The sequence below is a fragment of the Daphnia pulicaria genome, chromosome 6 (genome assembly GCF_021234035.1).
Source record: "Daphnia pulicaria isolate SC F1-1A chromosome 6, SC_F0-13Bv2, whole genome shotgun sequence".
NCBI classification, from domain to species: Eukaryota; Metazoa; Arthropoda; class Branchiopoda; order Diplostraca; family Daphniidae; genus Daphnia; species Daphnia pulicaria.
This window is the reverse complement of record NC_060918.1, coordinates 22,458,825-22,485,988: the sequence shown is the minus strand read 5'-3', so window position 1 is coordinate 22,485,988 and position 27,164 is coordinate 22,458,825. Positions and strand designations below refer to the sequence as shown.

At 42.4% G+C, this 27,164-nt stretch overlaps 7 protein-coding genes and 3 long non-coding RNA genes across 15 annotated transcripts in view; 5 read left to right on the top strand and 5 right to left on the bottom strand.

The window, feature by feature from the left end:
• Positions 1–1,592: 1,592 nt before the first annotated feature.
• Positions 1,593–5,789, bottom strand: LOC124342751. The gene is made up of 11 exons (XM_046795888.1): positions 5,631–5,789; positions 5,457–5,568; positions 4,597–5,396; positions 4,431–4,534; positions 4,220–4,346; positions 4,031–4,163; positions 3,836–3,936; positions 2,964–3,772; positions 2,166–2,896; positions 1,901–2,085; positions 1,593–1,844 (listed from the first exon to the last, which is right to left on the bottom strand). The coding sequence occupies exons 2-6, from the start codon at positions 5,487–5,489 to the stop codon at positions 4,103–4,105; spliced, it is 1,125 nt and encodes a 374-aa protein (XP_046651844.1). The 5' UTR covers positions 5,490–5,568; positions 5,631–5,789; the 3' UTR covers positions 1,593–1,844; positions 1,901–2,085; positions 2,166–2,896; positions 2,964–3,772; positions 3,836–3,936; positions 4,031–4,102.
• Positions 1,630–2,404, bottom strand: LOC124342208 (mitochondrial cardiolipin hydrolase-like). The gene is made up of 3 exons (XM_046795172.1): positions 2,166–2,404; positions 1,901–2,085; positions 1,630–1,844 (listed from the first exon to the last, which is right to left on the bottom strand). Exons 1-3 carry the CDS (start codon positions 2,402–2,404, stop codon positions 1,630–1,632), a joined length of 639 nt encoding a protein of 212 aa, XP_046651128.1.
• Positions 5,790–5,925: 136 nt separating the features above from the next.
• LOC124343006 lies at positions 5,926–6,637 on the bottom strand. Its single transcript, XR_006919086.1, has 3 exons — positions 6,546–6,637; positions 6,161–6,478; positions 5,926–6,076 (listed from the first exon to the last, which is right to left on the bottom strand). It is a non-coding gene; the product is annotated as an uncharacterized LOC124343006 (long non-coding RNA).
• Positions 6,638–8,090: 1,453 nt separating this feature from the next.
• On the top strand, positions 8,091–10,821 carry LOC124342603 (ankyrin-1-like). Its single transcript, XM_046795640.1, has 2 exons — positions 8,091–10,377; positions 10,498–10,821. The coding sequence occupies exons 1-2, from the start codon at positions 8,138–8,140 to the stop codon at positions 10,604–10,606; spliced, it is 2,349 nt and encodes a 782-aa protein (XP_046651596.1). The 5' UTR covers positions 8,091–8,137; the 3' UTR covers positions 10,607–10,821.
• The window catches only part of LOC124342686 (importin subunit alpha-5-like), a 97,078-nt gene continuing 80,389 nt past the window's right edge, over positions 10,476–27,164 (bottom strand). Inside the window, exons 7-11 of one of the 2 annotated variants that reach the window (XM_046795788.1) lie at positions 11,568–11,651; positions 11,081–11,113; positions 10,893–11,004; positions 10,647–10,755; positions 10,476–10,567 (exon numbers count right to left, since the gene is read on the bottom strand). In XM_046795788.1, coding sequence (XP_046651744.1) covers positions 10,984–11,004; positions 11,081–11,113; positions 11,568–11,651 — 138 coding nt within the window. In that variant the 3' untranslated portion in view covers positions 10,476–10,567; positions 10,647–10,755; positions 10,893–10,983. Of the gene's footprint in view, positions 10,568–10,646; positions 10,756–10,892; positions 11,005–11,080; positions 11,114–11,567; positions 11,652–21,934; positions 22,113–27,164 lie in introns of those variants that run through there. The other variant, XM_046795789.1, reaches the window with a different exon arrangement.
• Positions 12,341–13,160, top strand: LOC124342971. The gene is made up of 3 exons (XR_006919044.1): positions 12,341–12,428; positions 13,011–13,012; positions 13,150–13,160. It is a non-coding gene; the product is annotated as an uncharacterized LOC124342971 (long non-coding RNA).
• LOC124342867 (WD repeat and FYVE domain-containing protein 3-like) lies at positions 15,302–17,376 on the bottom strand. Of its 3 annotated transcripts, none has more exons than XR_006918929.1 (6): positions 16,589–17,376; positions 16,327–16,522; positions 15,993–16,253; positions 15,805–15,916; positions 15,527–15,728; positions 15,302–15,448 (listed from the first exon to the last, which is right to left on the bottom strand). XR_006918929.1 is itself a non-coding variant. In XM_046796069.1 (6 exons), exons 3-6 carry the CDS (start codon positions 16,120–16,122, stop codon positions 15,340–15,342), a joined length of 549 nt encoding a protein of 182 aa, XP_046652025.1. In that variant the 5' UTR covers positions 16,123–16,253; positions 16,327–16,522; positions 16,589–17,375; the 3' UTR covers positions 15,302–15,339. The 3 variants fall into 3 exon arrangements, 2 of the variants coding, with proteins under 2 accessions (XP_046652025.1, XP_046652026.1); XM_046796069.1 differs by having other exon boundaries at positions 15,527–15,724; positions 16,589–17,375; XM_046796070.1 differs by having other exon boundaries at positions 15,527–15,724; positions 16,330–16,522; positions 16,589–17,375.
• Positions 18,086–21,332, top strand: LOC124342584 (ankyrin-1-like). The gene is made up of 3 exons (XM_046795596.1): positions 18,086–18,171; positions 18,229–20,966; positions 21,079–21,332. Exons 2-3 carry the CDS (start codon positions 18,234–18,236, stop codon positions 21,238–21,240), a joined length of 2,895 nt encoding a protein of 964 aa, XP_046651552.1. The 5' UTR covers positions 18,086–18,171; positions 18,229–18,233; the 3' UTR covers positions 21,241–21,332.
• On the top strand, positions 23,687–23,838 carry LOC124343026. The gene is made up of 2 exons (XR_006919110.1): positions 23,687–23,722; positions 23,763–23,838. It is a non-coding gene; the product is annotated as an uncharacterized LOC124343026 (long non-coding RNA).
• LOC124342732 (TBC1 domain family member 20-like) lies at positions 24,086–25,977 on the top strand. Of its 3 annotated transcripts, none has more exons than XM_046795869.1 (7): positions 24,086–24,425; positions 24,480–24,629; positions 24,689–24,783; positions 24,847–24,989; positions 25,125–25,341; positions 25,401–25,510; positions 25,576–25,977. In XM_046795869.1, the coding sequence occupies exons 1-7, from the start codon at positions 24,191–24,193 to the stop codon at positions 25,799–25,801; spliced, it is 1,176 nt and encodes a 391-aa protein (XP_046651825.1). In that variant the 5' UTR covers positions 24,086–24,190; the 3' UTR covers positions 25,802–25,977. The 3 variants fall into 3 exon arrangements, with proteins under 3 accessions (XP_046651825.1, XP_046651823.1, XP_046651824.1); XM_046795867.1 differs by having other exon boundaries at positions 24,090–24,425; positions 24,847–25,040; XM_046795868.1 differs by having other exon boundaries at positions 24,091–24,425; positions 24,480–24,626; positions 24,847–25,040.

Sequence of the window (27,164 nt, the reverse complement as noted above, 5' to 3'; positions counted from 1 at the left end):
AAAAAAACAAGGTGAATTTAAGGCAGAAAATAAACTATAAGCTGTGCCATAATTGTTTACATAAAGGCCATCTAGATGCTCTACTGTATCTGCATGCTTACTAAACTAAAACTTGAGAAACTAAAACTAAAAAAAAACAGACTCTAGGGTGTAGGGGGCAACGAAGTGACGAAAAAGAATGGAAGCTATAACATAAACGTTAAAGAAATACGGCGGCTGCAGGGTGGTAACTACGCCGCTGACACTTTCTTGTCTACTTGATGATAACACGCAAATCAAGTTCAGGGCGAAGAAAATAAATACATGGATGTTTGTAATATTATGATTAAACATTTAAAAAAAAAACAAGTTAATAAACAATCGCTTTCTCATCGCCCATATCGAATTGACAGTACTACATCAAATTCGTTTCAATTCTTGGATTGCACAAAAACAGAAGAGATAGCGCTTGGTTGTCACCTTGATTGAATGACCCACGAACGTGCACGAAGGCAGGAGGAAACTAAGGTAATTACAGGGAAAGAAGGGACGGGGGCGATCACTGGGATCAGCAAATAAAAAGTAAAATATGAACCATATAAAAGGTCCCGGGGGATTGCCACTGAAGGTATCGAAATCGCATGTGCTAAGTGAAATTTCGGCAAACAAAGATTCAAGGTCCCTTTAAGAGGTACCAATAAAGGGCGAAGCTTGACAACTTACCTGTCCTGAGGTTTAACTTACCTGACCTACAATTCCAGACTTGCCCAGCGAGGGGACCCGGAAAATCAAATTTATCAGAGCCTCTTGAGATTTTACGACCGGCGCATTTCGAATTTTAACCCTCAACGATTTTTTAATTTTGACTGAGCGGCGACTCACTTTGCCCGTGTAGTCAATATAAAGGGAAAAGTGCGGAAATTCTTCAAGACGGCCAAATCAAATTTACTATTGAGTGTTAAAATCCAAGGTAGACGCTTGCGACAAATCAGGAATGACTGCTCTTCACTACGCAAGCATCGCATTCAATGCCACCGTTGCTGTACACCTGATAGACCACGGCGCCGATTTGAAAAGATTGAACCCAACCGCGGCGACCATTCGCCACTTGATTTAGCAGCCTATCACGCAAAGGACACCAAGATTCTCGAGCTGCTCCTGACAAAAGTGGAGATAGACCAAAACGATTCAAACGGAATAACTGCCCTGTACAGCGCAAATAGCCTCTAACGCCGTATCCACTCGCTATCTGATCGAAAGGGGTGCAGACATCAACCATCGTGATATAGGCGGCCGAACTCCAGTACACATCGCTGCAGCCTCGGCAAAGACCGTGGATTTCTTCAATATTTTTCTATGTAATGAAAAGGTGGATCTCGGAAGCTGCGACGAACGCAAACTAATCGTCCTTACTTATGCAAAGAGTAACCTATTGGGGCTGGCAGAGGCAATCGTCAGTCGCATTGAAGAGAAAAACAATGACTTACCTTTCGTGCCAGATGCTAATTTAGAAAACCAGTAGAGAAACAACGAGTTGTACGGCGTGGCAGCCAACGGGTTAACTGTATGTGAGTCACTGAGTCGGAATGAATATAAAGGTGAAGATTAGAATAAAAAGAAAATCTATTGCATTAGCTATAAATACAAGAGTTAATTTCCAGGCTTAGTTTCTTGCCACAATTTTTGAAATTCAGCACAAAAAGGTTCAACGGTCCAGGGATCATTAGTGATTATGACAGATTCGTTGTTACCAGTGACAGCTTGTGAAGTCCAGTTGAAGGACCCAGAGCAAAGCAGCTCATCATCAATAATAAAAAACTTGTGGTGCATTAGAAATGGGGGTTTGTTGGTATGTACCCTGATCCCTGTTTGATAAGTGGAAAATAAGCATGCTTCCTAAAATTTGTATCAAGTCCTTTACCATCTTTCATAAAACGGTGATTCTGGGATCCAAAAGCTATCTCCATGCTCTGGTCTGTAATCACTCTGACTCTGACTCCAACTTTGTGACGTTGCAACACAACATCTGCAATCTCAAAACAAGAGATGCAATAAACAGCAATGTCGATAGATTTCCTTGCTGACTTTATGTGGGAAAGTAGTTGCCTGCATTGCAAAAAGTGATAAAATAAAGGTTATCTTCTACAGTCATAGACCGACACACAAAAAACTAATATATGTCCAACCTGAAGCCAGTTGTTGTGTGGCTGAAATCGCAGCGAATCCTAGAACAGCCTTCGACTGAATCGAAAAAGTCTTTACAGGCAATTTGTTTATCAGGAAAGAATATCACTTGTCTAATCACTGGCTTTGAATTTTTTCGCTGCAGGTAATTCAAGCCTTGCCGAGTGCATTCTACCAACACAATTCCTACTACGACTAGACCAAGTTTGGGGATAAAACCAGAGATTTCTACCGAATTCATTTCGTTTATCGACTTTTCTTCAACGAGTTTTGTTGTAAGCCAACTTACTTAACAAGTTTCGACTAGGAAATAAATTAATAACAACGTAAACGTGTGAAGAACGAAGATGGGATTTGAAAGGGAAGGGAAAATAAATCAACGTTGCCGGGTTATTAAAAACAGTTTTCAAAGTTTCGGAAAAAATAAAACATTTTAGAAACGCGTCTGGGAAATGTATTTTCAATTTTCATAGCTTCTACACATGAAAAAAAAGAAAGAAAAAAAAACGAATAAAAATCCCAACAGAATCTCAATCAATCACCTTGAGATGGCCTTTATTGGTTCCCAATACAAATCCCTGCCCAGCAGTAGGAATCCAGCGAATGCAATTGAGACTTGTCAATCCAACGTTAGTCGTTTGACTTAAATCACGTACGTGGAGCAAACTGCCTTGTTGGCAGTTCACTTGTGCAAGGCACAAACCCACGCGAGACGGTTCTAAACTATGCAGACCTGGTAAAAAATATAAAAAATATATTCAATTCAATAATAATCAATTAAAGTTCTGTTTTGTTTTTACTAATGAGAGCTCCAGTGAGTGAAGTGCAAGGGACGAGCGTAACGAGCAACCGGCCGTCAGCTGAAACATCGACACTTGCGTCATTATGGATTTTGCTTTCGGGAACGACAATGTTGGCGTAAGGATCGCGGATGTCGGGAATGCATCCGTCTTTGGCGCAGAAATTCCAGGCCTGGATGCGGTACGTCAGATGGGCGCTGAGTGACACTTGTGATTCCGCATTCCGGCGGAGAGTCCAGCGCTGCTGCCCTGGGCCTTGTTCGGCTCCCCCGAAAGCAATTCCGGCATCTCCAGCGCCTCCTCCCATGACATGTCCGACACGCGGGAAAACTCTCCAAGGTGGCGGGACATTTCGGGGTCTGCCAATAGTCGGCGAAGTGGGGCCTTCCTCTACCGCAGCCACGAATCCTTCGTCTCTCATCGCGTTGGAGAAACGGGAAACGTAAGGGAATGACTGGGGAACGGCCGAAGTTCCAGGTCTGGGTGGAATTCCTGGAAATGGTCTGGCCTGACTGCTTCCGGCTACCGATGTTGTCGTCGTTGCAGTTGGTGGTTGCGGAGTAGGTGCTGGAGTGGCATCGACCGAATCAGATGAATTGATTCCGTGTTGGGAAAAGAAACTAGTGAGACTTTCCACCATGGTCAAGAGCCAGAGACGATAACGAGTTCGTTCTTGGTCGTTGTTATCGCCTCCGCTATCCGGCGCTCCTGGCTGTTGAGAGCTGGGAGCGTTGCTGCTTCCGCCTCCATCACCCATATTGTTTAGCTGCACATTAACTACCTGAGACAAATATTCTCGCCACAAAAGCCTGTCACATATAATTGGCAGGTTAAAAATTGCTGTCCGAATTAATCGATTAACATTCGTTTACCTCATTCGCTGCTCTACACCTCGGGGTGAACGAATGGGACTCGATGGGACTCGACTGTCGCCAACGATTCGCTGCCGTTGCGGCGGACTCGGCAGTCACATCTGAAAGAGTGGGCCAGTAAATTAAAAACATGAACATTAACAGTCAAATCAATGATAAAATGAGAAATGTTCGTCCCAACAGAACGAATTTTACCAGTGTCTGTATCGGAACTGTCTTCATTTTTCTACAAGGCGAAACGGGCGATAACGTGGGGAATTCCAATGTTTAGGCTACTATCCATCCGACTGGGTGGTTGAAACGATCCAAGCTGTCACCCGAGGATAATCTGTTTCGAGAAAATATTTAACTTGTCAGGAAGTCATACAACGAAACCAAAGTTACCTGGACTCAAAAGAACGCGCTCTTTCAAAGGAGAAACGAGTCATCCGAGAGAACCGAGATCTTCTCCAGCCAACCGAATGACTCGATCCACGATCCAAACTCGGCATCACTTCATTGAATGCCAAATCTTAACAAAATTTAAAAGAAACAACACAAGAAATTAGAATTAAATTTTCAAGTTCTAATAGGTAATAACGTTTACAACACCCACCAATTTCCATGGAATAATCACGAAAAGTTCCCGGCTGCGGGTCAATTTGTTCAACCGGATTGACTGGGGGTGAACTAGGACCACTCTGATAAAGACTCAATCTTCTGTAAAAACCCAAACAAAATTGAATAAATTGAAGCCACAGCTAATTTCAATAGAATTTTACCGGATGGGATATCTGGTGTCTCTTCCGGCAACAAAATTGCGTCTGAGTCTCGGTTCATCGCGGTGATGTTGGAGTCCAATTCGACGCAAACGGCCAAACAAATAATTGGCGAATCGGCGGCACTGAACGGGCGAATAAGCTTGTGATCCCAGGACCATTCGCCCGCTGCTGTTGAACTGGAGATCGCTTTCAAGGATCGGGCCGCTGTTGCTGCTCCCGGCTGTCCCTCCTGCTTCACGATTGTACGGGAAATGATCCTTCATTTCATGGGAATGGTCCTGGAGCTTGTTGTTACCCGCCGAGGCCATTTCGGTGGTGTTGACCGACATGGTGGACCGGATTTCCGCTTGCGACTCTGTGACTTTGTCGTGGAACACCTTGAAGAAGATGGCGCTCGTCTCGGCCGACTGCAATTTCGTGTAGAGACTCCGCTGGATGACGGGGTTGCCGCCTTCCAGCAGGGCGATGCCCAACTGGACCGCTTCCATGAAAACGTTGGGCGATAACGACGACTTCATGACCAATTCGGCCACCAAATCAGAGGCGCCTTCTCGGTCCAGGTACACTTGCACCTCGTGCAAACACATTTCACCTCGCGACAGAAGACGCCCTCCAGGTCCGTGGGTTGTCAGCGATGACGATTGTCCCATACCGCCTCCACCACCACTACCACCAGATAATGTTGAATGAATTCCAGCGGTAGAGATTGCGCTTCCGCCATTGAGCTCGGTCTTTTTAGAACTATGAGAGGTTGGTTTGGCAAAGTAGCGAACTAAAAGATTCTTCCTCAATGCATCTCCCTAATAATAATTGAATCATTAAGGTAATTTTATTGCTTTAAATTTTAATAGAATGATTACCTTTTCGCCATTGTGAACATCGAAATTCGTCATCTGACGTAAGGTGTTGAGAACTGGGATGCAAAGTTTTTCCTCCTTGTCCTCCAGCAATCGTTCGGTGTGTTTAATCAACCTTCAATGAAAAAGAAATTTCAAGTTAGATCAAGGGTAAACATAAATACAAGTCAAATTTACCTGCGAATGAATCCGCCATTGTCACACTTTTTCCGTGCTTCCGTGCCAGGCTGGAAAAGGTATTCCGGTCGGTAAAGGACATCGACGATAACGGAAGACTCGGCTTGAATCAAAGGATGCAGTTGAGCCTTAACAAGACGACAATTTCTTGCAGGCCCTCAATAATTGTCCGATCAAAGCGGACGCTCAACTGCGAAATGAGGTACCTGAAAAAAGACCAGATAAAGTCAAAAGCTTTAAGGAAATTAAATTTCTTTTGGTTTTACTTGAGAGCTCCGCTGTTGTCAGTGGCGTCCAGCCTTTTCTTCACCTCCTTCCGCTTCACGATCGATGAAGTGCAGTCTGCAGAAAGTGGAGATATTCCACGTGACGGCCGTGAGTCTCGATGTAGTGAACGAAATGCTGGACCACTTTGTCGCTCAGTTCGCTGCACAGTTGGGCATTGTCTTGAAAGATGGCACAAACCGTTTGAGCTTCCAGCAACTGAATTGACAAAATAATCATGTTTGAAAAACATTAGGGCTACCAACATGGTGTGGTGACGCTGGCTAGCGGGTCGCCGTTGATGGACCAGAGGTGGAGCCAAGTGCCTGAGCAGGCAGCGCTTGTCGCCCGTCAACTGGCGGATGAAAGTCAAACGAGACAAGATCACGCGGAGAAGATCTCCAGGGCGATGAGCTGGCAGAGGTAGCGGTGCTTGTGCACCTCGCCAATGTCCTCGTAGTCCAGCAGGGAGAACTTGCTGCTGTTGCTGCAGGCGTCGTGTACGTTGGAACGATCTGCCCGAAAGTCCCAGACGGGAAATTGAGTCTGAGTGAATCCGTCCACCACGTACGAATGTCCGTTTCCTGTTTCATTCAATTTAAAAATTTAAATTCCCGGCCAGCAATTGAAGGAGGGTAACAAAGAGTTGACCGAAAATGAGGAGGCCGTCCTCCACCGTCCTCAGACCCTTTCTTCCAGTCGCATTAGGTTCTGCCAATCCTGCGGTTGCTGTTGGGCCGTCGATTGCAAAGACGGAACGGACAGTTTGCTAGACTGTGGGGCGTGGGCTTCTAAAACAATTCTGGCTGAAATAAACCGACATGAAACTAGAATCAAATTACTGACTGCAGGTCTGGGGTTGAACTGACCAGACTGGGCTCAGGTGAGATCCACCTTCTAACCTCTGTGGTTAAGACATTCTACCAAATGTTGGTGACTGCTGGATCGTAGTGAAAGGACCAGGGCAAAATCACACTACCACAGACGATGGGTGAATCTCTCGTAGAGTCGAGTCTACAGGCCCAGCCAGCCAGAGTGCAACTTGCTCACCACATCCACACTGCGACTGAACAATCTGGAGACAGCCTTCAAGATGAATTCATCTCTGGTGACGTCTGTTTTCTCCAATATCTCATTCGAGGAAGTCCCCCCTGATTCCTGCAACTGCTGACGGCCGTGCATGGGGCGCCGGAAAAACAGGAAACAGCTCCAGCGGCTGGAATAGGCTGGCTAGTCATTTATCAACACTGTCACAAGAGATCAGACTCGGCCACCAAGTATTGCTGACCAATGTGGAAGAAAATAACTACATATCACATCAATGAAAAAACTGAATCGAAGTTTTGTAATAATTCAAAGGTTACCTAAACGCCAATTGACGAGGTATCACTGACACTGAGTTAGTGTCAATCAGTGAATAGACAAATTATGTCACTGACACACATGACACAGCCATTTGTTGTTTCTTTGTTTTGGAGGGGGGAGGGGGTAGAAATGCATGTCAAATTTCTTTAAATTTTTAAATACATTTTATTTATTTGCTGGTTTTCTAAAAATTTGACCAGGATTCAATTATTAAGAAATATTCAAAGTAAAATTCACAATCCATTCAACTTCTAATCTCTTCGAATTTTTACGTAACAGTTTGAAAGAATTAAGAATAATTGCAACCATGATAGCAGAAGTCAAAATAAACATTTGACTGATTTCATCATGCTTGTTCCCTTGTTCTTATTCCGACAACAAAGTAATGCTGTTGTTTATAAAAAGAAAACTGCATAATGTGTGTATTCGAATTGAGAACCATAATTTGATCCTTACTGTTTTTATTGCTAAGCATAAGGCTATGTAGAGCAACAAAAACAAAGATGGATTCTTTTGAAAACATCAGTGTATCACACGAACAATTGGAGGACTTTGCAGAATATTATTTTGGGTTGTCAATCAGTAAATTAGTCGCTCTTCTGCTTGCTATTATACTGTTTAGTTATGTGTTAGCCAACTTGCTTGTGGAGAAGTGTAGGGAAAATGGTTTCTTGGGTAGCGTGTACGAGCAAAAGTTACTCTTTGTGCCTGATGCTGGTTCAAAACCTGAAGAGGAACACGAAGTAACAGAAATTGGGCTACTACTCTCACTCCATGAAAGACCAAGGACACAACTCGATGAAGCTGAAACACTGGACTATTTAAAAGACATCAACACAGAGTCGAAAATTACTCAGGTCGAAATCCACCAAAGCAGCATGAAGAAAGCGACAGATGTGATCAAGGCATTTCACGTTTTCCTCATCTTCAAAACGACAAGTGAAGCAGACGAGGGAGACTTTTGGTGGTCATTAGAGAAGAACCTGGACTACATCGTCTTGCAAAGATCCCGCAACAAAGACGACGTCAAAAACAAGTTGTACGGCGAAGAGCGAAAACCAGGCGAACAAATTATTGAAAATTTGGTCGGAAAAGGTTCAATCAAGGATCTGTTTGGAATGCTTTTGACACATCAAGTCATTGAAGAACACTACAACATCGAAGATTCCAACTGCGAGTCCTTGGTCTATTTCGTCAGCAAACGCATTACTGAAATAGGATACGAATACGAGCGTTGGAATCGCGCCTACTCTCCTCTTAAATGTGAACGCAACTCTAACGTACTTCACTTGCAAGTGATCAATTTATTAACGGGTGTAACTGACTGGCCCACTTTATTCATTCTCGTTTATTTAAAAAATACCAATGTCATTGATAAAGTGATGAAGAGTGGCAAATACGACATCAACGCCCTCCACGGGGGAATCACTCCGCTCCAGTTTGCCATTATGTATTCAGAAACCAACATGGTCAAACATCTTCTAAAAGATCCAATCAATGCCGACCCGACAACTCGCGACAGTCAATCGGGGGGGAATGCACTTCACGCGGCAGTAACGTACACATTGAAAACAGATATCATTGATTTACTCCTGGCTCATCCCAAAGTCAACGTTGACGACGTAGACGGAGATGGAGAATCGGCTCTCCATCGGGCCGCTTATCGATCCCACACCATCGCTGTTAGAAAATTATTAGAAAAAGGTGCCAATCCCAACATTTTCAACAAAAAAGGTTGGTCTCCTCTTCATGTAGCAGCTTTGCACGGAAGCGAAACAGAGATCATCGATTTAATCCTTCAAGCTCAAAAACAAAACCACGTTGACGATGACAAAGCTCAAAATGGAGCAACTGCTCTTCATTGCGCCGCCGCCTCATCCAATGAAATCATTGCCCAACATTTGATCAACAAGGGCGCATACCTCCATTCTCGAGACAAGAATGGAGATCCTCCACTTCACTATGCTGTAGTCGGTGCAAAGAATATGAAAAACATAGACTTACTATTACGAAACATAAAAGATGAAGACATGTTGTACGAGTACAGAAACGATGACAAACTTTTGTATCGTGCCTACCAAAACCAGCACTTACTAGGAGCGGAAATTGCTGCTCGGTTGAAGGCAATCGACAGGATACAAAAACCTCAAAGTTGGGCTGACAAAATACTTGAGGTACTCCGCCGTGTCATCGAGATTCCCGCCAATCTTTTACGTAAAACCATCAAGAAAGTCGAAACATTTTTCTTTTCTTTTACACTACTGGTTCGCCTCCGAATAGCCAACGCCAAGAATTCACAGGAAATTGATGAAATCCTGAAACAAGAAGAAATCGGAATCAACAACCGCGATGAAAATGGGGAAACTCCACTTTTTTGCGCAATAAGAGCCAACAACGTGATTGCTGTTGAACGTTTGCTGGAAAAAGGAGCCGATCCCACCAGACGCAACAACAATGGCCTCTCTCCGTTTCAAGTGGCTACGATACAACTTGAGAATAATGTCGAGATTCTCGACTTACTTCTGGCAAACGACAAAGTCGACATCAATGACGGTGGCAAATCCGGATACACTCTTCTTCATTTGACAATGGCAACATCCGACGTGACTACCGTTCGCTTCCTGTTATCAAAAGGAGCTAATCCAAATGTTGCTGACCAAAATGGAGCCACTCCACTCCATGTGGCGGCCTATTGTGCAGACACAACTGAAGTTATCAAACTGATCCTGGAAAAAAAAGAAGTCGTCATCAATCGTCTCGACAATGATGGCCAAACTGCTCTTCATTATGCAGTAAGAGGCAAGAGAGTGGATAATGTACGCTACTTGCTAGAAAACGGAGCCGACCGCACCATACGAGACCAGAATGGCCTCACTCCGTACCAAGTGGCAGCAGCGGCAGTCAATCAAGACTCGGCTATTCTCGACTTACTTCTGTCAAATGAAAAAAATTCTGAGATTAACGAAAGGAACAACGCAGAAGTCTTGGACATTATCGAGCTCCCCCTGAGTCAGAAAGACGTGGCCAATGTCAACTCCTTGGACAACAGTGGAGCACATCAACATATCCAGTCTGAGCAAAGTGAAGAAATTTCTTATCCTTTGGAAGCGCCAAGGAGGTAATAGGAAACACAAGTTCAGGCGAGCAGAGCACAGCAGATTAGCATTTCTATTCAAATGATTGCATTTATCTAATTTACTTTTTTTTTTATTATTATTTTCCGGTCCATCCCTGGAAGGTTGGCAACCCTTGCGGTGGTGGTGCCCTACGAGTCCAAGGTGAAATTCCCCAGGAAGCGTCGAGCAGCGCTGGACGGTCAGGATTCACCACGGATTAATAATGCATAATGTTTAAAGTAAAAATATGATTTTGATGTCAAGCCTGTACCGTCAGTCCGTCCCAGCAGCGCAATTCACCTCCCAATTAAATGTTAAGTTGATTACTTGATTCAATGCAACACATCGTTTAGCCATTCAGTTGGTTGCTGCTTCGGTAACTGGAAAAGCCAAACAAATTCTGTGATCACTCAACCAATTAATGAAATACAATAATCAATTATAAATATGAAGTACAGTATAAATGGACTCTGCATTTCAATCAAATACCTTAGATATGAATCGATGTCTTGCTTACCTACAGATAATCGTGGCCAGCCTCCAAATGGAAATGTGGTGAATGCCAACCGGATTTCAAAGGATCAATAATAACTTGCTGGTTAACTTCACTAAGGAAATGGTCCAATTCCCTAGTCCGATAAAATATTAGCAAAAACTCCTGTAGAAAACGTCAGAATAACACCACAAACTAAAACTGAAACTTACATTGGTAACGGTCCAGTCTTTGTAAAATAATTCCTGTAAAACAAACAATCGATAGCAAAATCTGTTCTAATGAAATGATTTCCCAACGCACAACTTGAAATTAGGAAATCATCTACAAATATCAACAACTGAAGATGGATTAACTGTACGCAGTCGACGAACTGCAATTTGGAAATCAACATGAAATAAAAAAAAAACTTGCGACAAAGTCAAAACAAATCAAATGCAGAGTTGATCGAGTTGTTTTGTATTGCTCGTTTATCGCGCATTGAGAAAGAGGAAAGAAGAAGTCGTGCATGGACAGAAATGAAAGGAAAAGGCAACTTTCAATTAAAAAATAATTTGGAAAAAAAAACTTTATAAAGAAAAGGCCAAAACTCATGATTAGGATAGCGTTTAAGGAAGTGAAGAATATATTTACCGTTGTAAAGGCAGAAAAATTAAAAAGAATTTTTAGATTATTCAAAATTTAGAATGAGAAACCTACTTCGGGGGCTTGAGATGGCTGGTTGTTGAATTCGTAATTGCCACTCTGCGATGTAAATGGCGCCAACTCGGAATCTTCATCCCCCTGTCGAAATAACAAACAAAAAACGATTAAATCAAATTGAAGAAAAACATTTCAAAAAGTAAAATTAGTTTTCTAAAATCTCAGTAATGGTTAAGTTGTCAGCACAAACACTCTGAATGTGAACAGTTGTGGTAATCATCGAAATAAAACCCAAAAGAAACAATAAAAAAGAATTATTTACGTATGTTGAGAAGTACTGCTCCAGAATGGCCAGTGACTTGTGAATTGTGATAGATTTCAACATTATCGTGGCTCTGCAGAGCTTCGATGCGATCCAGGCATCGACACACTCTTCGACGTGAAGGGAAACTTTCTCCAGTTCACCCATTCTCTCAGCTGCGGCCAAAATATTAGCCAATCCATCCAACACGACCAAGATGATCTTGGGTGTGGCCTCTAGCAAAGTGCACAGCGGAGCGATGGCACCAAACTGACACAACAAGGCGATCTGCTCCACATTGCCACCTGAAATGAATAAGAAGTATCATTTAAAAATCAATAAAACACCAGTAAAAATGAAATAAGTTACCCAAAGTGATGTTGGTGATGGCCCAAGCTGCTTCCTTTTGGCATTTGAAGTCACCTTTGCCCAGCACATCCACCAACGGACGAATAACGTTGTTGGTGATGAGAGCTTGAATCTGGATGGCATTGCCATCCGCCATTCCCCCAGCAATGTTGGACACGGTCCAGGCAGCCTCCTTGACGATGTTCATCTTGGAATGAACGAGCAACTTGGCCAGCAATGGGCAGGCACCAGCAGCCAGGACGGAATCGGTCTGAATATCACTTCTTGTAACGATATTCCCGATTGTTCTCAGGGTGGGGGTGGGGCCACGGCCACCTCAACGTGATCCAGCAAAGCGACAAGCCGCGGGACGACTCCGGCGTCAACAACTTCCTGAATCCGTTCGTTGGGGCCATCGGTGAGGTACGGCAAGGCCCAGCAAGCGTCGGCGAGGATCTCTTGACTTTGTCGTTGTTGTGGATCAGGTGGGCCAAGGCGGGAAGAAGTGGCCGGACGGCAGGGACACTGGGCCGAGGATTCTTGTTACGACACAAGTTGGACAAAGTCCAAGTGACATTACCTAAGAATGTAGCCTAAAGATGAAAACAATTAATAAATGTTCACAAAAGAATATTAAAAATAAACTCACCGAAGTATCAGATTTAATCAAGGTAAGTCGAGGCTTGATAATGCCTTGCTCGATGAAGTGATCACGAAGCTATGGTCCGTCTCCGGCGATGTTACCGAGAGCCCAGACAGCTTGCTCGGCCACAACTGGATGAGGTAACACCCCAACAGGGAAATGTAGCCAGCGACAGCCCCAGCACTGACGACAGCCTTTGTCTGGTCAGATGTGCCTGAAGCAATGTTAGTGAGAGCCCCGATTCTCAAAACTAATGGTCGGGTTTTGCTGTGACAAACTGCCCAATCTTCTCGTAAACCTTCCACAGATAATCCCACTTGGCCAACAAGTAGTGTTGGCTCTCCTAGAAGAGAATTAAAAAAAATTGTTGACGAGCAAACTATGTCTTTGTTCATTGATTGACACTCACTCTCTTGGCTTCTCCCCGTTCCGTCGTCCGTCCTTTAACAATTTGCTACATGCTACAGCAGGAGGCGGTCAACCTAGAGAAAATATGATGAGAAATTGAGTTCAATCTGGTATAAAAATTAAAAGAAGAACTGGCAATGACTGAAATGAAAAGGAAAATTAAGTCATGTAATTACTTTGTTGTAAGCGGCCCATAATCTTTGATGTAGGTGGTACCCACAGCTTACCACTCGTGAACTGCAGCAAGGTTGGCAGCATTGGCAATGGGAAACATCCTACATGGGAGAAACAGTATTAGAAAGATAGTAAGTAAGGTAGTAAGTAAATTTTGATTGATTTAAGCATGAAGTGCAATGAATTTCGTCATTAAAGGGGAAACATGGGCCATATATGTTTCCCAGTAAAAAATACTTGACTGTAGCGAGTCTTTGTGGTTGCATAAATTTAAGTTTCAATCACACTACCTGAGAAGTCAAATGTGGAACACTGGATCACAGTTGATTGACTAGCGGCAAAGAGAATAAATCTGTTCAACAAAATTGGAAAGCTGAAAGTGGAAATTGTCCATCTAGTATTTCCTGTTGATCCAAGTGTGATCACCAAACTTTTTCTCCATCTTGTCTATGACACAACAAAAGAAATCAGCAAATAAGCAAACGCAATCAGTTAATGTAATGGCTGGTAAAGAGGGTTTACCTCATTTACTGAAGTTGAAGTTCTACGTTGAACCAGGTCCAATTCCGTTGAACGAGGTCCAGATTCAAGCAACAATTGATTGCACAATAACGCACCTTTTGTTATTCACGAATTTTTTTCCAAAATTTGATTTTCAAATAACCATTTTTCATGCCGAGTCGGCGTGTTCGGTTTCTACGAAAAACAGCATGCGAACAGAAATGAACAGCAGCAGACGATTTTTTTATCGCACATCGCAGACAGGGGCGGGAGCCGCTGTCACCTAGCGGTAGAAATGACAAACTCTTCTGAGCGGGGAAATGCCCCAATTCAAAAACTAGAATTGTAATTTCGTTGATTGTTTCCTAAATCAATTGAAAACATCTCTTTAGTCTTTACAGTGTACACTAAATTATTTAAATAAATATGTTTAAACTCGTACTCTTATTTCTAGCAATTAAAAGAGAGAACGTGAAAACCAATCGTGTTCTAACATCTTTGCCATGTATTACATAAGTTCACTGTTCATATTTTTTTTACTTCTTTTTTTTTCTTCTCCCACAAAGGGATTGAGATTTCCCGATCAAACAGTTTTTTTTTTTCAATTTGACACTAACAAGGTGGTCAGTGGCGACAATGTTATTATATAAACAGCAGGTATAATGCCAACAACTTTTTTTTCCTTTTTTTTCTGCTGGGCTGGGGGGTGGGGTCTACATGATGCACACAAAACTCACTACGCGCACACGGTCAAATATATTTTTTCTTTAGAACTTTTCTTTTCATTTCTTGTGTGTGTGATGGACTGTGGGGCGTCGCAAAAAGGCAGGAGATGTTTTTCTTTTTTTGTTGACGGGAAAAGGAAACACGAAATCAAACAGAATCGGAACACGAAAAATAAAAGAAATGGCACGGTTCTTTATCGTCGTCGAATGGGGTTGCAAAAGCCAAAGAGTGGGAGGAGTCAAATGTGTGTACAGAAACATTGGATTTCGCTACTTGAAATCATAAATAAGAAATTTTCTTGTTTTCATTTCTTTTCTTTCTCGTTTGAGGGAGGAGGCTACACAAGTACACAGTCAATCTACTCTGCCCCAATTAGTCAAATTCTCTCTAAAATAATAATCAGATTTAATAAGAATAAGGAAAAATGCATTTGATTGTGTGCAAACCGGAGGGTAATAAAAGGAGGGGGGGGGGGGGCCGATTGGAATGTCGATTGCATAAACATCATCTGCTAAAACACGACTGTCGTTTTTGAAAAACCCTAATTTTTAGAAATCATCTACACACCTGATATCAGCCTGTGATATAAATTGCCCAGCCTCTGATCCATTGGCCAGAGGGCGAGTGTTACATCGTTACATAACTGGACATTGATTCACTACTCTCTGACAGATTAGCCCATTTTCTTATTTAAGTCAAACATCTCTTCATCTTTTGTCAGTCGAAAATTAAGAAGTTCCATCGCTGGACATTTTCAATGAAGCGTAGCACTCCTGACACACCCGCACCGGCCGGCGGATCCTCAATTGCATAATTTCAGACTCGTAGCGACTGCAACTGTGTAAAACCAAAATCAAAATTGCCAAAAATTAATTTCTATCTCAATCGACAAATTTCCATTTCAATTGAATTTACCGGGAGCAGAAGACGTGACCGAAGTTGCGGCAGTGATGTCGGCGCTCAGTCAACGAGAATTTCACGCGGCATTTAGTGCACATTTCGACCGTGTCGTCGCGGAGCCAATGGTCGGCCACCGAGCGGCCCGTCACGTCCGTCACGCTCCATGAATAGATGCGACCGCTTGCGTCGCCCACCAATACAGTTCGATTGTCCCTTTCTTTTTTTTTAAGAAACAAACAAACAAAATTAGGAAATTTCTTTGAAATGATTTTGTTGAATTGAAAATGTTTTACTTGGAAATGGCCAGAGATGTGACGGACGCAGGTTCGCTGTTGTCTTGGCGATCGTAGGCCGTGTGCATCGTCAATTTCGTCCGGAAAATCAATTGCCTCTGCCACTTGAAACCTGCAACCGGATGAAAAATAAAATTTGTTAGCAAATTCCATCCACCAATTATTTTAAGATTTCAAAAAATTCAAACCTTCTTTCAGGACGTGGCGGGATTTCTTGCCCGGCTGTTGGCTAACAAAAGAAGCCACCACGTTAGCTTTGAGCGTCTGCTGCTGCTGCTGCTGGATGGCGCTAACTCTCACTTCCGACTCGCTAATCATTTCAAACGTTCCGTTCAGACTCGAATCGCTCCGGCTCGTCTGCAACGGCTCCGTCGATTGCTGTTGTTGTTCCGGCTGTTCCAGCGATGGATTCTCTCCCTCCTTCAGTTGAATTGGGACAGGCGAAGAAGCTGGGCAATAAAAAAGAAACAGAGTCGTCAATCAAACGAAAATGATTAATAAAGTAAAATGGAATTGGTTTACTACTGTCAGGCCCTTCGTGTTCGCTGCTGTCGCCGCAGCTGATGGGCAAACTGCTGACGGACGCCTATCGCTGAAGAATGGCACCGGGCAGCTGGGCATCGTCGGGTGAATCCTCTTCCGATTCTTCGACCAGTTTAGGAGCCTCGGCCGTTTCTTCCGTCCTTGGAACTTGTGTCGGCGTTTCCTCGTTGGGAACCTGGGCGAAAATTTGGAACCATTAATATAGAGAAAATCCAGGAAAAGTATTTCTACATTGAATTACCTGGACGTAGTCGAGGGACCACATTCGAACGACGCCGTCCGTCGATCCCGTCAGGATGACGTTCATGGGGTCCAACTCGTTCAACTGCAAGAAACAGACGCAGAGGATGTGCTGCGAGCGGCTGATCTGGCCCACCGGGGTGTTGACGCTGGCCAGTGGGTCGCCGTAGATGGACCAGAGGTGGAGCCAAGTGCCGGAGCATCAGGTAGCGATGTCGCCCGTCAGGTTGTTGATGTCGATGGCCGCCAGCGGCACGGGACTGCCAGATGAAAGTCAAACGCGACAAATCCTAGACGGTTGCCAGTCTGGCCGTCTCGATCCCGAAACCAGAATCTGAGTAAGTACTGCACATCAGGTCGTTGTATGAGCGGCCGGCCAACGTGTTGAGGTGCATCAGATACTGAAAGCTGGACAGCTCGCCGGGCGCTGAGTCACCGACGTCTCACCCATCAGACTGGCCGTCATGGTTGACTGCTCCACGTTGGCCACCTGCTTCTGGCCGGCCACTGAATGGCTGGCCGAGCCCGAGAGGCCCGTGGCTGTGGCCGTGGACAACACATCAATTCCACTTCCTCGCCAGTATCGGCCATCGTCTGATTCACCTGCTGGACGTTTCGTTTGATGGCCGCTCTCCACCAGCGGCTGCTGGGCCCGATCCACCTGATCCTTCTGCTGGAGATGAACGGTCAGATGCTGTCGGTCTAGAAAAGAAGACGCGGAGGTTGCAAATGCATCGCAACGACGTGGGCGAAAGCAAGGTTGTCTGCTGGAGGCCGTATCATTTGAAAAAAATTAATTAATTAATTAATTAAGGAGTTAGAGGCTTAGTGAAAATACAGGTCATGGATTTGTACTTTGTCACAGTTTAACTTGAAATTGCTACCAACAAATTGTCATCATTGGAGTAGAATTTTCTAAAAGGCAGTCAGTTGTCAAGTTTGCCGAGGGAGGTATATCAAAGGTCCATGATCCAATAACCCACCAGTCTTGTTCCATGGATTCATGAAAAGAAATTTGACGTTGGCCATTTTCAAAGCAGACACCTTGTGAAAAAAAAGAAGAAAAAATTCAACACTGACTGGGACCTGGCAAAGCTTCCAACAACCAATTGAATTGAAAATGTAGCAGATCAGACTCAGCCACCAAGTGTTGTTGACCACTCTGAATATAATTGCATCACAACAAGTTTACCTCTTTGAGATATGAAAATAGACAAATATCACTGACACAGTGACACACTGACACTGTAACAGTTTCTTTTTTAGGTTGTGTTGCTGATTTTTTTTCTGTGTTGCTGCAGACGATGACGTAAAAGAATGCATGCCAAATTTATTTTATGTAAATTTTTATTTATTTATCTGTTTTCTAATTCTATGATTGAAAAGCAAAAGGATTCAATTGAAAATAAATATTTAAATTAAAATTCATACTCTAAGTAATCAGTATCATTTCTACTGTTTTTTATGTAAATACCACGGGTTGTGATAGCAGACGAAACATTATGATGTTTGATGTGTTGATCAGTGTTGATTCAGTATCAACACGTTGTTATTGATAGTGAAGTCAAAATCGAGCAACGAAAAGTGGCAACAAGCCATGGCCAGCGGCACCTACTTTATCAAACAAACAAGCAACGAAAAAAAAAATGTATCTTCTTGGAAACATCATCAGTGCATTACACAAAGTAGTGGAGTTCTTAGACTTTTCTAGATGGTATATTGGAATAGTGGTGTGCATCATCATCATCGTCCTTTTTTTTGCATCCTTGGATATTAAATTTAATTTGGACGGTAGGGGTAGTGGTTTGTGGGGTAGCAAGTACAAGAAAAAGTTAATCATCGTGCTGGATGCTGGTTCAAAACCTGAAGAGATACACGAAGTAAAAGAAACTGAGATATTTCTTTTACTCCACCCAGAACTTTTGGAACAACTCGATGCAGCTGAAATACCTGAATTGCTGGACCGTTTAAAAGGCATTGTCAACAATAAATTGAAAATCCCTCTAGTCGAAATCCACCAAAGCAGCATGGGCTCACTGAAAACTTGGTTCAATGCATTTCACGCTTTCATCGTCTTCAAAACGACAAGTGAAATAGACAATGGAGTCTACTGGTGGTCACTTGAAAAGAATCTGGAATGCATCGTTTTGCAAAGATCCCGCAACAAAGACGACGTCAAGGACAAGTTGTACGGTAAAGAGCGAAAGCAAGTGAAACCCGACGCCGAGAATTTGGCAGGGAAAGGTTCAATCAAGGATTTGTTTGGAATGTTTTTGACGCATGAAGTAATTCAAGAACTCTACAATCTCGGACTTTCCAACTGTCAGTCCTTGGTCTCTCTCGTCAGCAAACAAATTACTGAAATAGGATACGAATACGACGGTTTGGAAGTCATCCCCCCTCGTCAGCGTCCACACTTCGCTTGGTTATGCAACCGAAACGTCATTCAGCGGCAAAAAAACTTGCAGGGGATCCAAACTTTAACTGGTGTAAGTGAGTGGCCCCCTTTATTCCATCTCATCTATTTCGAAAATGGGACTACCGATCTTATTGATAAAGTGATCAAGAGTGGGAACTTTGACATCAACGCCGTCCACGGGGGAATCACTCCGCTTCACTTTGCAGTTATGTTGAATAAAACCGAAATGGTCAAACATCTTCTAAAAGATCCAATCAATGCCGACCCAACAACACGCGACAGCATATTCGGGATGAATGCACTTCATTGGGCCGTACTGAACTGCTGGGAAGCAGAGATCTTCGATTTGCTCCTGGCTCATCCCAAAGTCAAAGTTGACGACGTAGACGTATATGGACAAACGGCTCTCCATTTGACCGCTCGTCTATCCAACGTCAAGGCTGCTCAAAAATTATTAGAAAAAGAAGCCAGTCCCAGCATTTTGGACAAAGACGGTGGGTCCCCTCTTCATGTAGCAGCTTTGCAAGGCGAAACAGAGATCATCGATCTAATTCTTCAAGCTCAAAAGCACAACCACGTTGACGAAGACAAAACTGCAAATGGAAGGACTGCACTTCATTACGCCGCCGCCTTATCCAATGAAATCACGGCCGAGCATTTGATCAACAAGGGCGCAGACCTCCATTCTCGAGACAATGATGGCCTCACTCCACTTCACATGGCTGCATTACATGCAAAGGACATGAACATCATTGATATATTACTCAAGCATATTAAAGATGAAGACATGCCCAAGTACAAAAACGATGTCAAACTTGTAAGTCTCGCCTACAAAAACCAGCACTTACTAGGAACGGAAATTGTTGCTCGACTCGAGAGAATCAACAATCGGAAAGAAAAACCTCAAAGTTGGGCTTACAAAATACGTAACGTACCCCGCCATGCCATCAAGTATTTCGGCAAATTTTTCATTAAGGACATCAAGGAAGTCGCAAATGTTTTTAAAATGAACAGGATAAGAAAACCCAAAACTTGGGCTGACAGAATACTGGCAAAGTGTGCCAATTATTTCATTTACGTCTATAAGTTTATATTCAAACCTTCAACTTTTTTGTATTCAAATCTGTCTCGCTTGAGAATAGCGAAGGCAAAGAATTCACAGGAAATTGATGAAATCTTAAAAGAAGAAAAATTCGACATCAACAGCCGCGAACAAAATGGGCAAACTCCACTTTTAGATGCAATAGGCGCCAACAACGTGAATGCTGTTAGACGTTTGCTGGAAAAAGGAGCCGATTCCACCAAACGCAACTACAATGGCCTTACTCCATTTCAAGTGGCAGCGACACAAGAAAAGAATTTAGATATTCTCGACTTACTTCAGGCAACCGGAAAAGTTAAAATCGATGACGGTGGCCAATTTGGATATACTCTCCTGCATTGGGCAGTGGCAACATCCAACGTGAATGCCGTTCGCTTCCTGTTGTCAAAAAGAGCTTATCCAAATGTTGCTGATGAAAATGAAGCCACTCCACTCCATGTGGCGGCCTATTGTGCAAATACAATTGACGTTATCAAACTGATCCTGGAAACGAAACAAGTCGACATCAATAGACGTGACAAAAATGGCCAAACTGCTCTTCATTATGCAGTAAGAAGAAACAGAGTGAAAAATGTACGCTACTTGCTGGAAAACGGAGCCGACCGCACCATACGTGACGAGAATGGCGACACTCCAATTCATCTGGCAGCAGCGGCAGTCAGTCAAGACTCGGCTAATTACGCTGGAATGACGGCGCTCCATATGGCATTGAAGAAGTCCTATTTTAAGGCAGCTCTCTTTCTGTTATCAAAAGGAGCGAACCTCAACATCGCAGATGAAAATGGGGTCACTCCACTACAACTGCTGAAGAAAGTTTTAAAATACTTCCGACAACTGCAGAAGAAAGGCGCCATGAAGGTAATGGAAAATCAGAAATTCAAACTCAGGCGTGCAGACTGCAGAGTATAACAGATTAGAAGAGGAATTATCTAATTTTACTTTGTTTTATTTTCCGGTCCATCCCTGGTAGATTGGCAACCCTTGCGGCAAATCCAGGTTGAAATCCCACAGGAAACGTAGAGCAGCGCGTGGGCAGCGCGTGACTTCCAGGATTCGCAACAGCTATAGTCAGCATTCAAAATGGAATCAATGCAGAAAGAAAAGTAAAATATTATTTGGATTTCGGATATAAATGCTGTGGATTTGTGATGTAAGATTGATTACGTGAATTGGCAATGCATAAATATAGACATTCAGTTGGTTGTTGCCCCCGGACAGTAAATAGCCTACGTGTTCCTGTCGGAAGAAGCCAAACAAGTTCTGTGATCATTCAACCAAATACTGAAATACAATTCTATAAAACATGAAGTACAGTATTAATGGGCAGAGCATTTCAATCAAATACCATTAGTATCGATTAGTATAATTTTATGCATGGCTTACATAAACCGTAGACAGTCTCCAAAATAGAAAGGTGACCAATGCCAACCGGAATTCTCTTTACTGCTGCCTGCTACTAGTACCATTGTGACTTTCTGTCCACTCATGCCACGATTCCGATGATTCCGTAGTCGCCGGATTAGACTGGAAACCTAGATATTCTACAGTGATACCATTGACGATGGCCGTCACAACTTAAAATCAATTTCATTTTCAATAGGAGACGTTGGGGGTTTATGAATTCAAACGCCGAAATTGGTCATCTTTCATCCACCCGCCACATTTTTCTATATGAATAAGTATTGCCATTTTTCCTTACTCAAAATGGAACAGGATGACTAATAAACTGAATCTCGTCACAGGAGATATGTCAACGTTGAAGCTCAAACTTTGATATGGAAATAACCTACGAATATCGGAGACTGAACATGAATAAACTGTAAGCACGATCAAGAAAGTGAAGAATATATTTACCGTTGTAAAGGCAGAAAAATAAAAAAGAATTTTTAGATTATACAAAATTTAGAATGAGAAACCTCCTTCGGGGGCTTGAGATGGCTGGTTGTTGAATTCGTAATTGCCACTCTGCGATGTAAATGGCGCCAACTCGGAATCTTCATCCCCCTGTCAAAATAACAAACAAAAAACAATTAAATCAAATTGAAGGAAACATTTCAAAATCAAAATAATTTTCTGAAATCTCAGTAATGGTTAAGTTGTCAGCACAAACACTCTGAATGTGAACAGTTGTGGTAATCATTGAAATAAAACCCAAAAAGAAACCATAAAAAAGAATAATTTACGTCAGTTGGGAAGTACTGCTCCAGAATGCCCAGCGACTTGTGATAGATTTCAACATTATCGTGGCTCTGCAGAGCTTCGATGCGATCCAGTCCACCACACTCTTCGACGTGAAGGGAAACTTTCTCCAGTTCACCCATTTTCTCAGCTGCGGCCAAAATATTAGCCAATCCATCCAGCACGACCAAGATGGTCTTGGGTTCCTTTGCCTCCAGCAAAGTGCACAGCGGAGCGATGGCACCAAACTGGCACAACAAAGCGATCTGCTCCACATTGCCACCTGAAATGAATAAGAAAAATTTATTAATAATCAATAAGACACTAGTAAAATGAAATAAGTTACCCAAAGTGATGTTGGTGATGGCCCAAGCTGCTTCCTTTTGGCATTTGAAGTCACCTTTGCCCAGCACGTCCATCAACGGACGAACAACGTTGTTGGTGATGAAACTTCAAGATGACAAGGAGACTGAACTGAAGGAACTTCAAGTGCGGGACGACTCCGGCGTCAACAACTTCCTGAATTCGTTCGTTCGGGCCATCGGTGAGGTACGAAAGAGCCCAGCAAGCGTCGGCGAGGATCTCTTTGTCGTTGTTGTGGATCAGGTGGGCCAAGGCGGGAAGAAGTTGCCGGACGGCAGGACACTGGGCGGAGGATTGTTGTTACGACACAAGTTGGACAAAGTCCAAGTGACGTTACGCAAGAATGTAGCCTAAAGATGAAAACAATTAATAACTGTTCACAAAGGGACATTAATAATAAACTCACCGAAGTATCAGATTTAATCAAGGTAAGCAGAGGCTTGATAATGCCTTGCTCGATGACGAGATCTCGAAGCTCCGGTCCGTCTCCGGCGATGTTACCGAGAGCCCAGACAGCTTGCTCGGCCACAACTGGATGAGGTGACCCCAACAGGGAAATGAAGCCAGCGACAGCCCCAGCACTGACGACAGCCTTTGTCTGGTCAGATGTGCCTGAAGCAATGTTGGTGAGAGCCCAGGCTGACTCGAAACTAATGGTCGTGTTTTGGGATGCTGTGACAAAGTGCCCACTCTTCTCGTAAACCTTCCACAGATGATCCCACTTGGCCCCAATGTTCCCCAGTAAAAAGCACTTGACTGTAGCGAGTCTTTGTGGTTGCATAAATTTAAGTTTCAATCACACTACCTGAGAAGTCAAATGTGGAACACTGGATCACAGTTGATTGACTAGCGGCAAAGAGATTAAATCTGTTCGACAAAATTGAAAAGCTGAAAGTGGAAATTGTCCATCTAGTATTTCCTGTTGTTCCAAGTGTGATCCCCAAAATTTTTCTCCATCTAGTCTATGACACAACAAAAGCAATCAGCAAATAAGCAAAGGCAATCAGTTAATGTAATGGCTGGTAATGAGGGTTTACCTCACTTACTGAAGTTGAAGTTCCACGTTGAACCAGGTCCAATTCCGTTGAACCAGGTCCAATTCCGTTGAACCAGGTCCAGATTCAAGCAACAATTGATTCCATAATAACGACCCTTTTTGTTGTTTGGTAGGCCTATTCACGAATTTTTTGTCAAAAATTTGATTTGCAAATAACAAGTTTTCACGCCGAGTCGGCGTGTTCAGTTTCTACGAAAAACAGCATGCGAAATTGCGAATAGAAATGAACAGCAGCAGACGATTTTTTTATCGCAACCAGGGCCCAGGGGGGCATAGCGACATTGGGAAGGATTACGAACTTTTCCAAAGCGACACTAGAACGCGACACTAGAACGTCTAGGCAGTCATCTATTGGTGAAATTCGAACTAATCCTCCCGTATGCTAAAAACCTATACAGAAATCTCTACGGGAAAAACTCACGTCACTCAGTCACAACATACACGTCAATAAAAGAATAACAAATGTCAACGCATGACTTAGAAAATGAGTAAACTTGTATTCCTGGAACAGAGTTACGATGACGAAGATTTCGACAAAGACAGCACTGACACAGAAGAATATTTGGACTCGTTGGCCGATTTAAACGATTTTATGGATTGCCCCTCAACAGTCTCCTGGCAAACCGAGAAACAGAAGGCCATCGAAAGTTTAATCGAAAATTGTTGTGATACTACATCTTTTAGAGGACTTTGTTTTTCTCGTGGCGGTCTTCTGAATGGTATAACAATTTTATTCGTATTGTGTGATATCCCACTTTCACTTTCAGTTTTAGACGATTTAAGGAAAAATGTGTGGCCACTCATAGCGAGAGATAACAAAATGTTTATAGACAGAATTTCATCAGAAGAGATTAAGCATCATCAGTACTACAACCAGGTGGTAATGGATGTCAAACGAATTTTAAAACGCTTCCCTCCAGGTAGCAATATAATATTTCTTTTATGTATATTTTCTATTCTTATAATTTTGTTATCCGCCTAGGTATTAATGAAAATATTCAAGCAGACCTCCAAGTAAAAGTCACAGAGCTGATAATAAGAGTTCTGATAGCAAATGAAGGTCTCCATTACTATCAGGTTATAGCAAAATTAAATTACAAAGATGCGATCCTCTTACAATTATTATGCTTCCATGCACAGGGTTTTCATGATATTGCCATCACACTGTTGCTTGTATTAGGAGAAGAGAAAAGTTACAGTGTGTTATGCAGACTTTCCCAATCACATTTCCAACTGTTTATGGGACCAGATATGGAGCCTACAATGGAAATTCTTAACTTAGTGTATGCACTAGTCAAAAATGAAAATCGTGATTTGTACAATTATTTGATGAGGTATTTGAAACCCCCCCCTCCTAAAAAAAAAAAGAGAAAGATTCTCTTTAAAATTTGAATAACCTGTTATGTTTTCTTTTTAAGGTCGGAGCTAGGGACAATTTTCTGCCTTCCGTGGGCGATTACTTGGTTTGGCCATGTTCTCAACGATTACGAAACTGTCGTAAGATTGTTTGATGTATTTATGTTCTCACATCCATGGACCTCTATGTATCTATCTGCCGTCGTCGTGTTGCATAGAGCAAGTGATATTTTCTTGACACCGTGCGAGATGCCGCTTCTACATCAAATGCTCTCCAACGTACTATTTTTTTTTTAATAAGCTCTTTTTCGATTAATGTTCTTACAGTTGCATCTTAGGTCCCTGATAATCTACCATTTGATAGTCTTATTACTGAAACAGAAAAGTTGATGCGAACCTATCCACCAGATGTAATGGAAACAGTTGTCCGAGAGATGCACGCTGAAAAGTATCTTAAGCATTAAGTTTCTGCTGATATTTCCTGAATGGCATTAATGTTTCATCTTGTTGTAGTATTCGTAAGATTAAGGAAGAGGACGAAGAGAGGAAAAGAAGAATGGAACAGAGAAAGGCTGCTTTACAAGGGAAACATAAAAAAGCGGCGATTCAACGTTGGACTCCTTGGCCTGGATTCAGAAATTTAAGATCCCAAACTGCGAAGGTTGTTGCACTTAGCGTAAGCGTTGCAACATTCGCATTTATTTATAACTATGTCAGACCGAATATAGAGATATTTTGAAGTTCCATTTGTCATGTATAAATGCTTGTCATATACCCAATAATTAAGAAAAATGGAAAATTTCATAATATTGAAAATTGTACCTGTTGTGTTCCTCTTCTGTTAAAGAGCATTCCTATATTTCAAATTTTATGAATGTGAAAAATGTAATTAAATAAACTGGTTTGTATTCATTATTCCATGTGTTTTACACGTTGATCAGCCACATAGCTTTCTTTGCTGTCTATACAGTGCCACCCTATTGGGCCGATTTCACAATCTGCACACACCAAATATTTATAGTTCCCAACCGTTTTCGAAAATCCAACATTTTCAAATTGGAACATGTCAGGTATCAGCCAAGATTTTGTGACAAACTCTGTCTCTTCATCCTCATCCTTGCTTGTCTTGGTAGCTAAAGGCAATTTGAACTGTAAGGACGAGATGCTCGTTACTAATTGAAAGTAAGAATGGCACAGTTATTTCAGATAAAAATACCTCAGTCTTTACTAAAGTTCCAACGCCGGCGAGGAGAATTACCGATGGGCACGTTAAACATCCAAATCGAGCTGCATTTTTCTCGCCATCACTCATGGTAAGGCAGACTATACTCTAACCAAGTCCTAATTTTGTAGAAGTAAATAATGTTGTAAAGTAACCAGCATCATACGAAAAACCTCCAGTAAGTTGACAAACCTTTTGAAATAATGATTTGCAGCAGAAGTAAGTGCCTGATACAGAAGTTTGTTTGACTTTACTGGGTACTGTCAGTGTCAAACACAAAATAGCATGGGACAACTACAAATAGATGCATTAGCCTTGTTACTCCATTGCCCGATTTATTTAAAACTTTCACAGAAATCGTGAAAATAAATGCTTTATTTGTTTGCTTTTTAGACATTAATTTTCCCATTTAGGATATTTTTAAATTTTTTTTGTGAAACTTATTGGTAATATGAAAATGAAATCAATGAAAAATGAACAATCTAAAATAAAAGCAGAAAAAAGGTGGCAAAGCTTTCATTTTTTGGGTGCTTAGGTCTTGATTTGAATTTTGATGAGGCGCGCATCTCAATTCTCAGATGTATCGCGATTTCAAAAACAATAACGTCGTTTGGAAATTCACACAACCATAACAAGCCAAAGTCTAGACCAATCGATTCAACTCTGATGTCACCTTTGGCGAAAATCTATTTCGTTTCTTCAATCGATATCAAATTCAAAAAAAGAACTATAAGTTGGTCAATAAAAGCGTAGTAGACATTGAGTAGACAACAAGGGCATTGTGCTGATTAATTCGTCATTCCCTCAAACTTTTCTTGCATGTGGCAGACGAAAATGGCACTTTTCGCGAATCGCTCAAGAAAATGTATTTCCTTTTTGT

What these genes read in the sequence shown, in the direction of transcription:
- LOC124342208 (XM_046795172.1), bottom strand. Translation starts at nt 2,404, where the DNA reads ATGAATTCGGTAGAAATCTCTGGTTTTATCCCCAAACTTGGTCTAGTC. An exon ending in CACACAACAACTGGCTTCAG is followed by an intron (nt 2,086 to 2,165) that starts GTTGGACATATA and finishes TTTGCAATGCAG; the next exon opens with GCAACTACTTTCCCACATAA. An exon ending in TCACCGTTTTATGAAAGATG is followed by an intron (nt 1,845 to 1,900) that starts GTAAAGGACTTG and finishes CTTATCAAACAG; the next exon opens with GGATCAGGGTACATACCAAC.
- LOC124342751 (XM_046795888.1), bottom strand. Translation starts at nt 5,489, where the DNA reads ATGACGAATTTCGATGTTCACAATGGCGAAAAG. An exon ending in ATGTTCACAATGGCGAAAAG is followed by an intron (nt 5,397 to 5,456) that starts GTAATCATTCTA and finishes AATTATTATTAG; the next exon opens with GGAGATGCATTGAGGAAGAA. An exon ending in GACACCAGATATCCCATCCG is followed by an intron (nt 4,535 to 4,596) that starts GTAAAATTCTAT and finishes GGGTTTTTACAG; the next exon opens with AAGATTGAGTCTTTATCAGA.
- LOC124342603 (XM_046795640.1), top strand. Translation starts at nt 8,138, where the DNA reads ATGAAGAAAGCGACAGATGTGATCAAGGCATTTCACGTTTTCCTCATC. An exon ending in CCTTTGGAAGCGCCAAGGAG is followed by an intron (nt 10,378 to 10,497) that starts GTAATAGGAAAC and finishes CATCCCTGGAAG; the next exon opens with GTTGGCAACCCTTGCGGTGG.
- LOC124342867 (XM_046796069.1), bottom strand. Translation starts at nt 16,122, where the DNA reads ATGATTAGCGAGTCGGAAGTGAGAGTTAGCGCCATCCAGCAGCAGCAG. An exon ending in ACATCTCTGGCCATTTCCAA is followed by an intron (nt 15,725 to 15,804) that starts GTAAAACATTTT and finishes AAAAAAAGAAAG; the next exon opens with GGACAATCGAACTGTATTGG. An exon ending in GGTCACGTCTTCTGCTCCCG is followed by an intron (nt 15,449 to 15,526) that starts GTAAATTCAATT and finishes GGTTTTACACAG; the next exon opens with TTGCAGTCGCTACGAGTCTG.
- LOC124342584 (XM_046795596.1), top strand. Translation starts at nt 18,234, where the DNA reads ATGTATCTTCTTGGAAACATCATCAGTGCATTACACAAAGTAGTGGAG. An exon ending in AGAAGAAAGGCGCCATGAAG is followed by an intron (nt 20,967 to 21,078) that starts GTAATGGAAAAT and finishes CATCCCTGGTAG; the next exon opens with ATTGGCAACCCTTGCGGCAA.
- LOC124342732 (XM_046795867.1), top strand. Translation starts at nt 24,191, where the DNA reads ATGAGTAAACTTGTATTCCTGGAACAGAGTTACGATGACGAAGATTTC. An exon ending in TCGTGGCGGTCTTCTGAATG is followed by an intron (nt 24,426 to 24,479) that starts GTATAACAATTT and finishes TTTCAGTTTTAG; the next exon opens with ACGATTTAAGGAAAAATGTG. An exon ending in TTGTACAATTATTTGATGAG is followed by an intron (nt 25,041 to 25,124) that starts GTATTTGAAACC and finishes TTTCTTTTTAAG; the next exon opens with GTCGGAGCTAGGGACAATTT.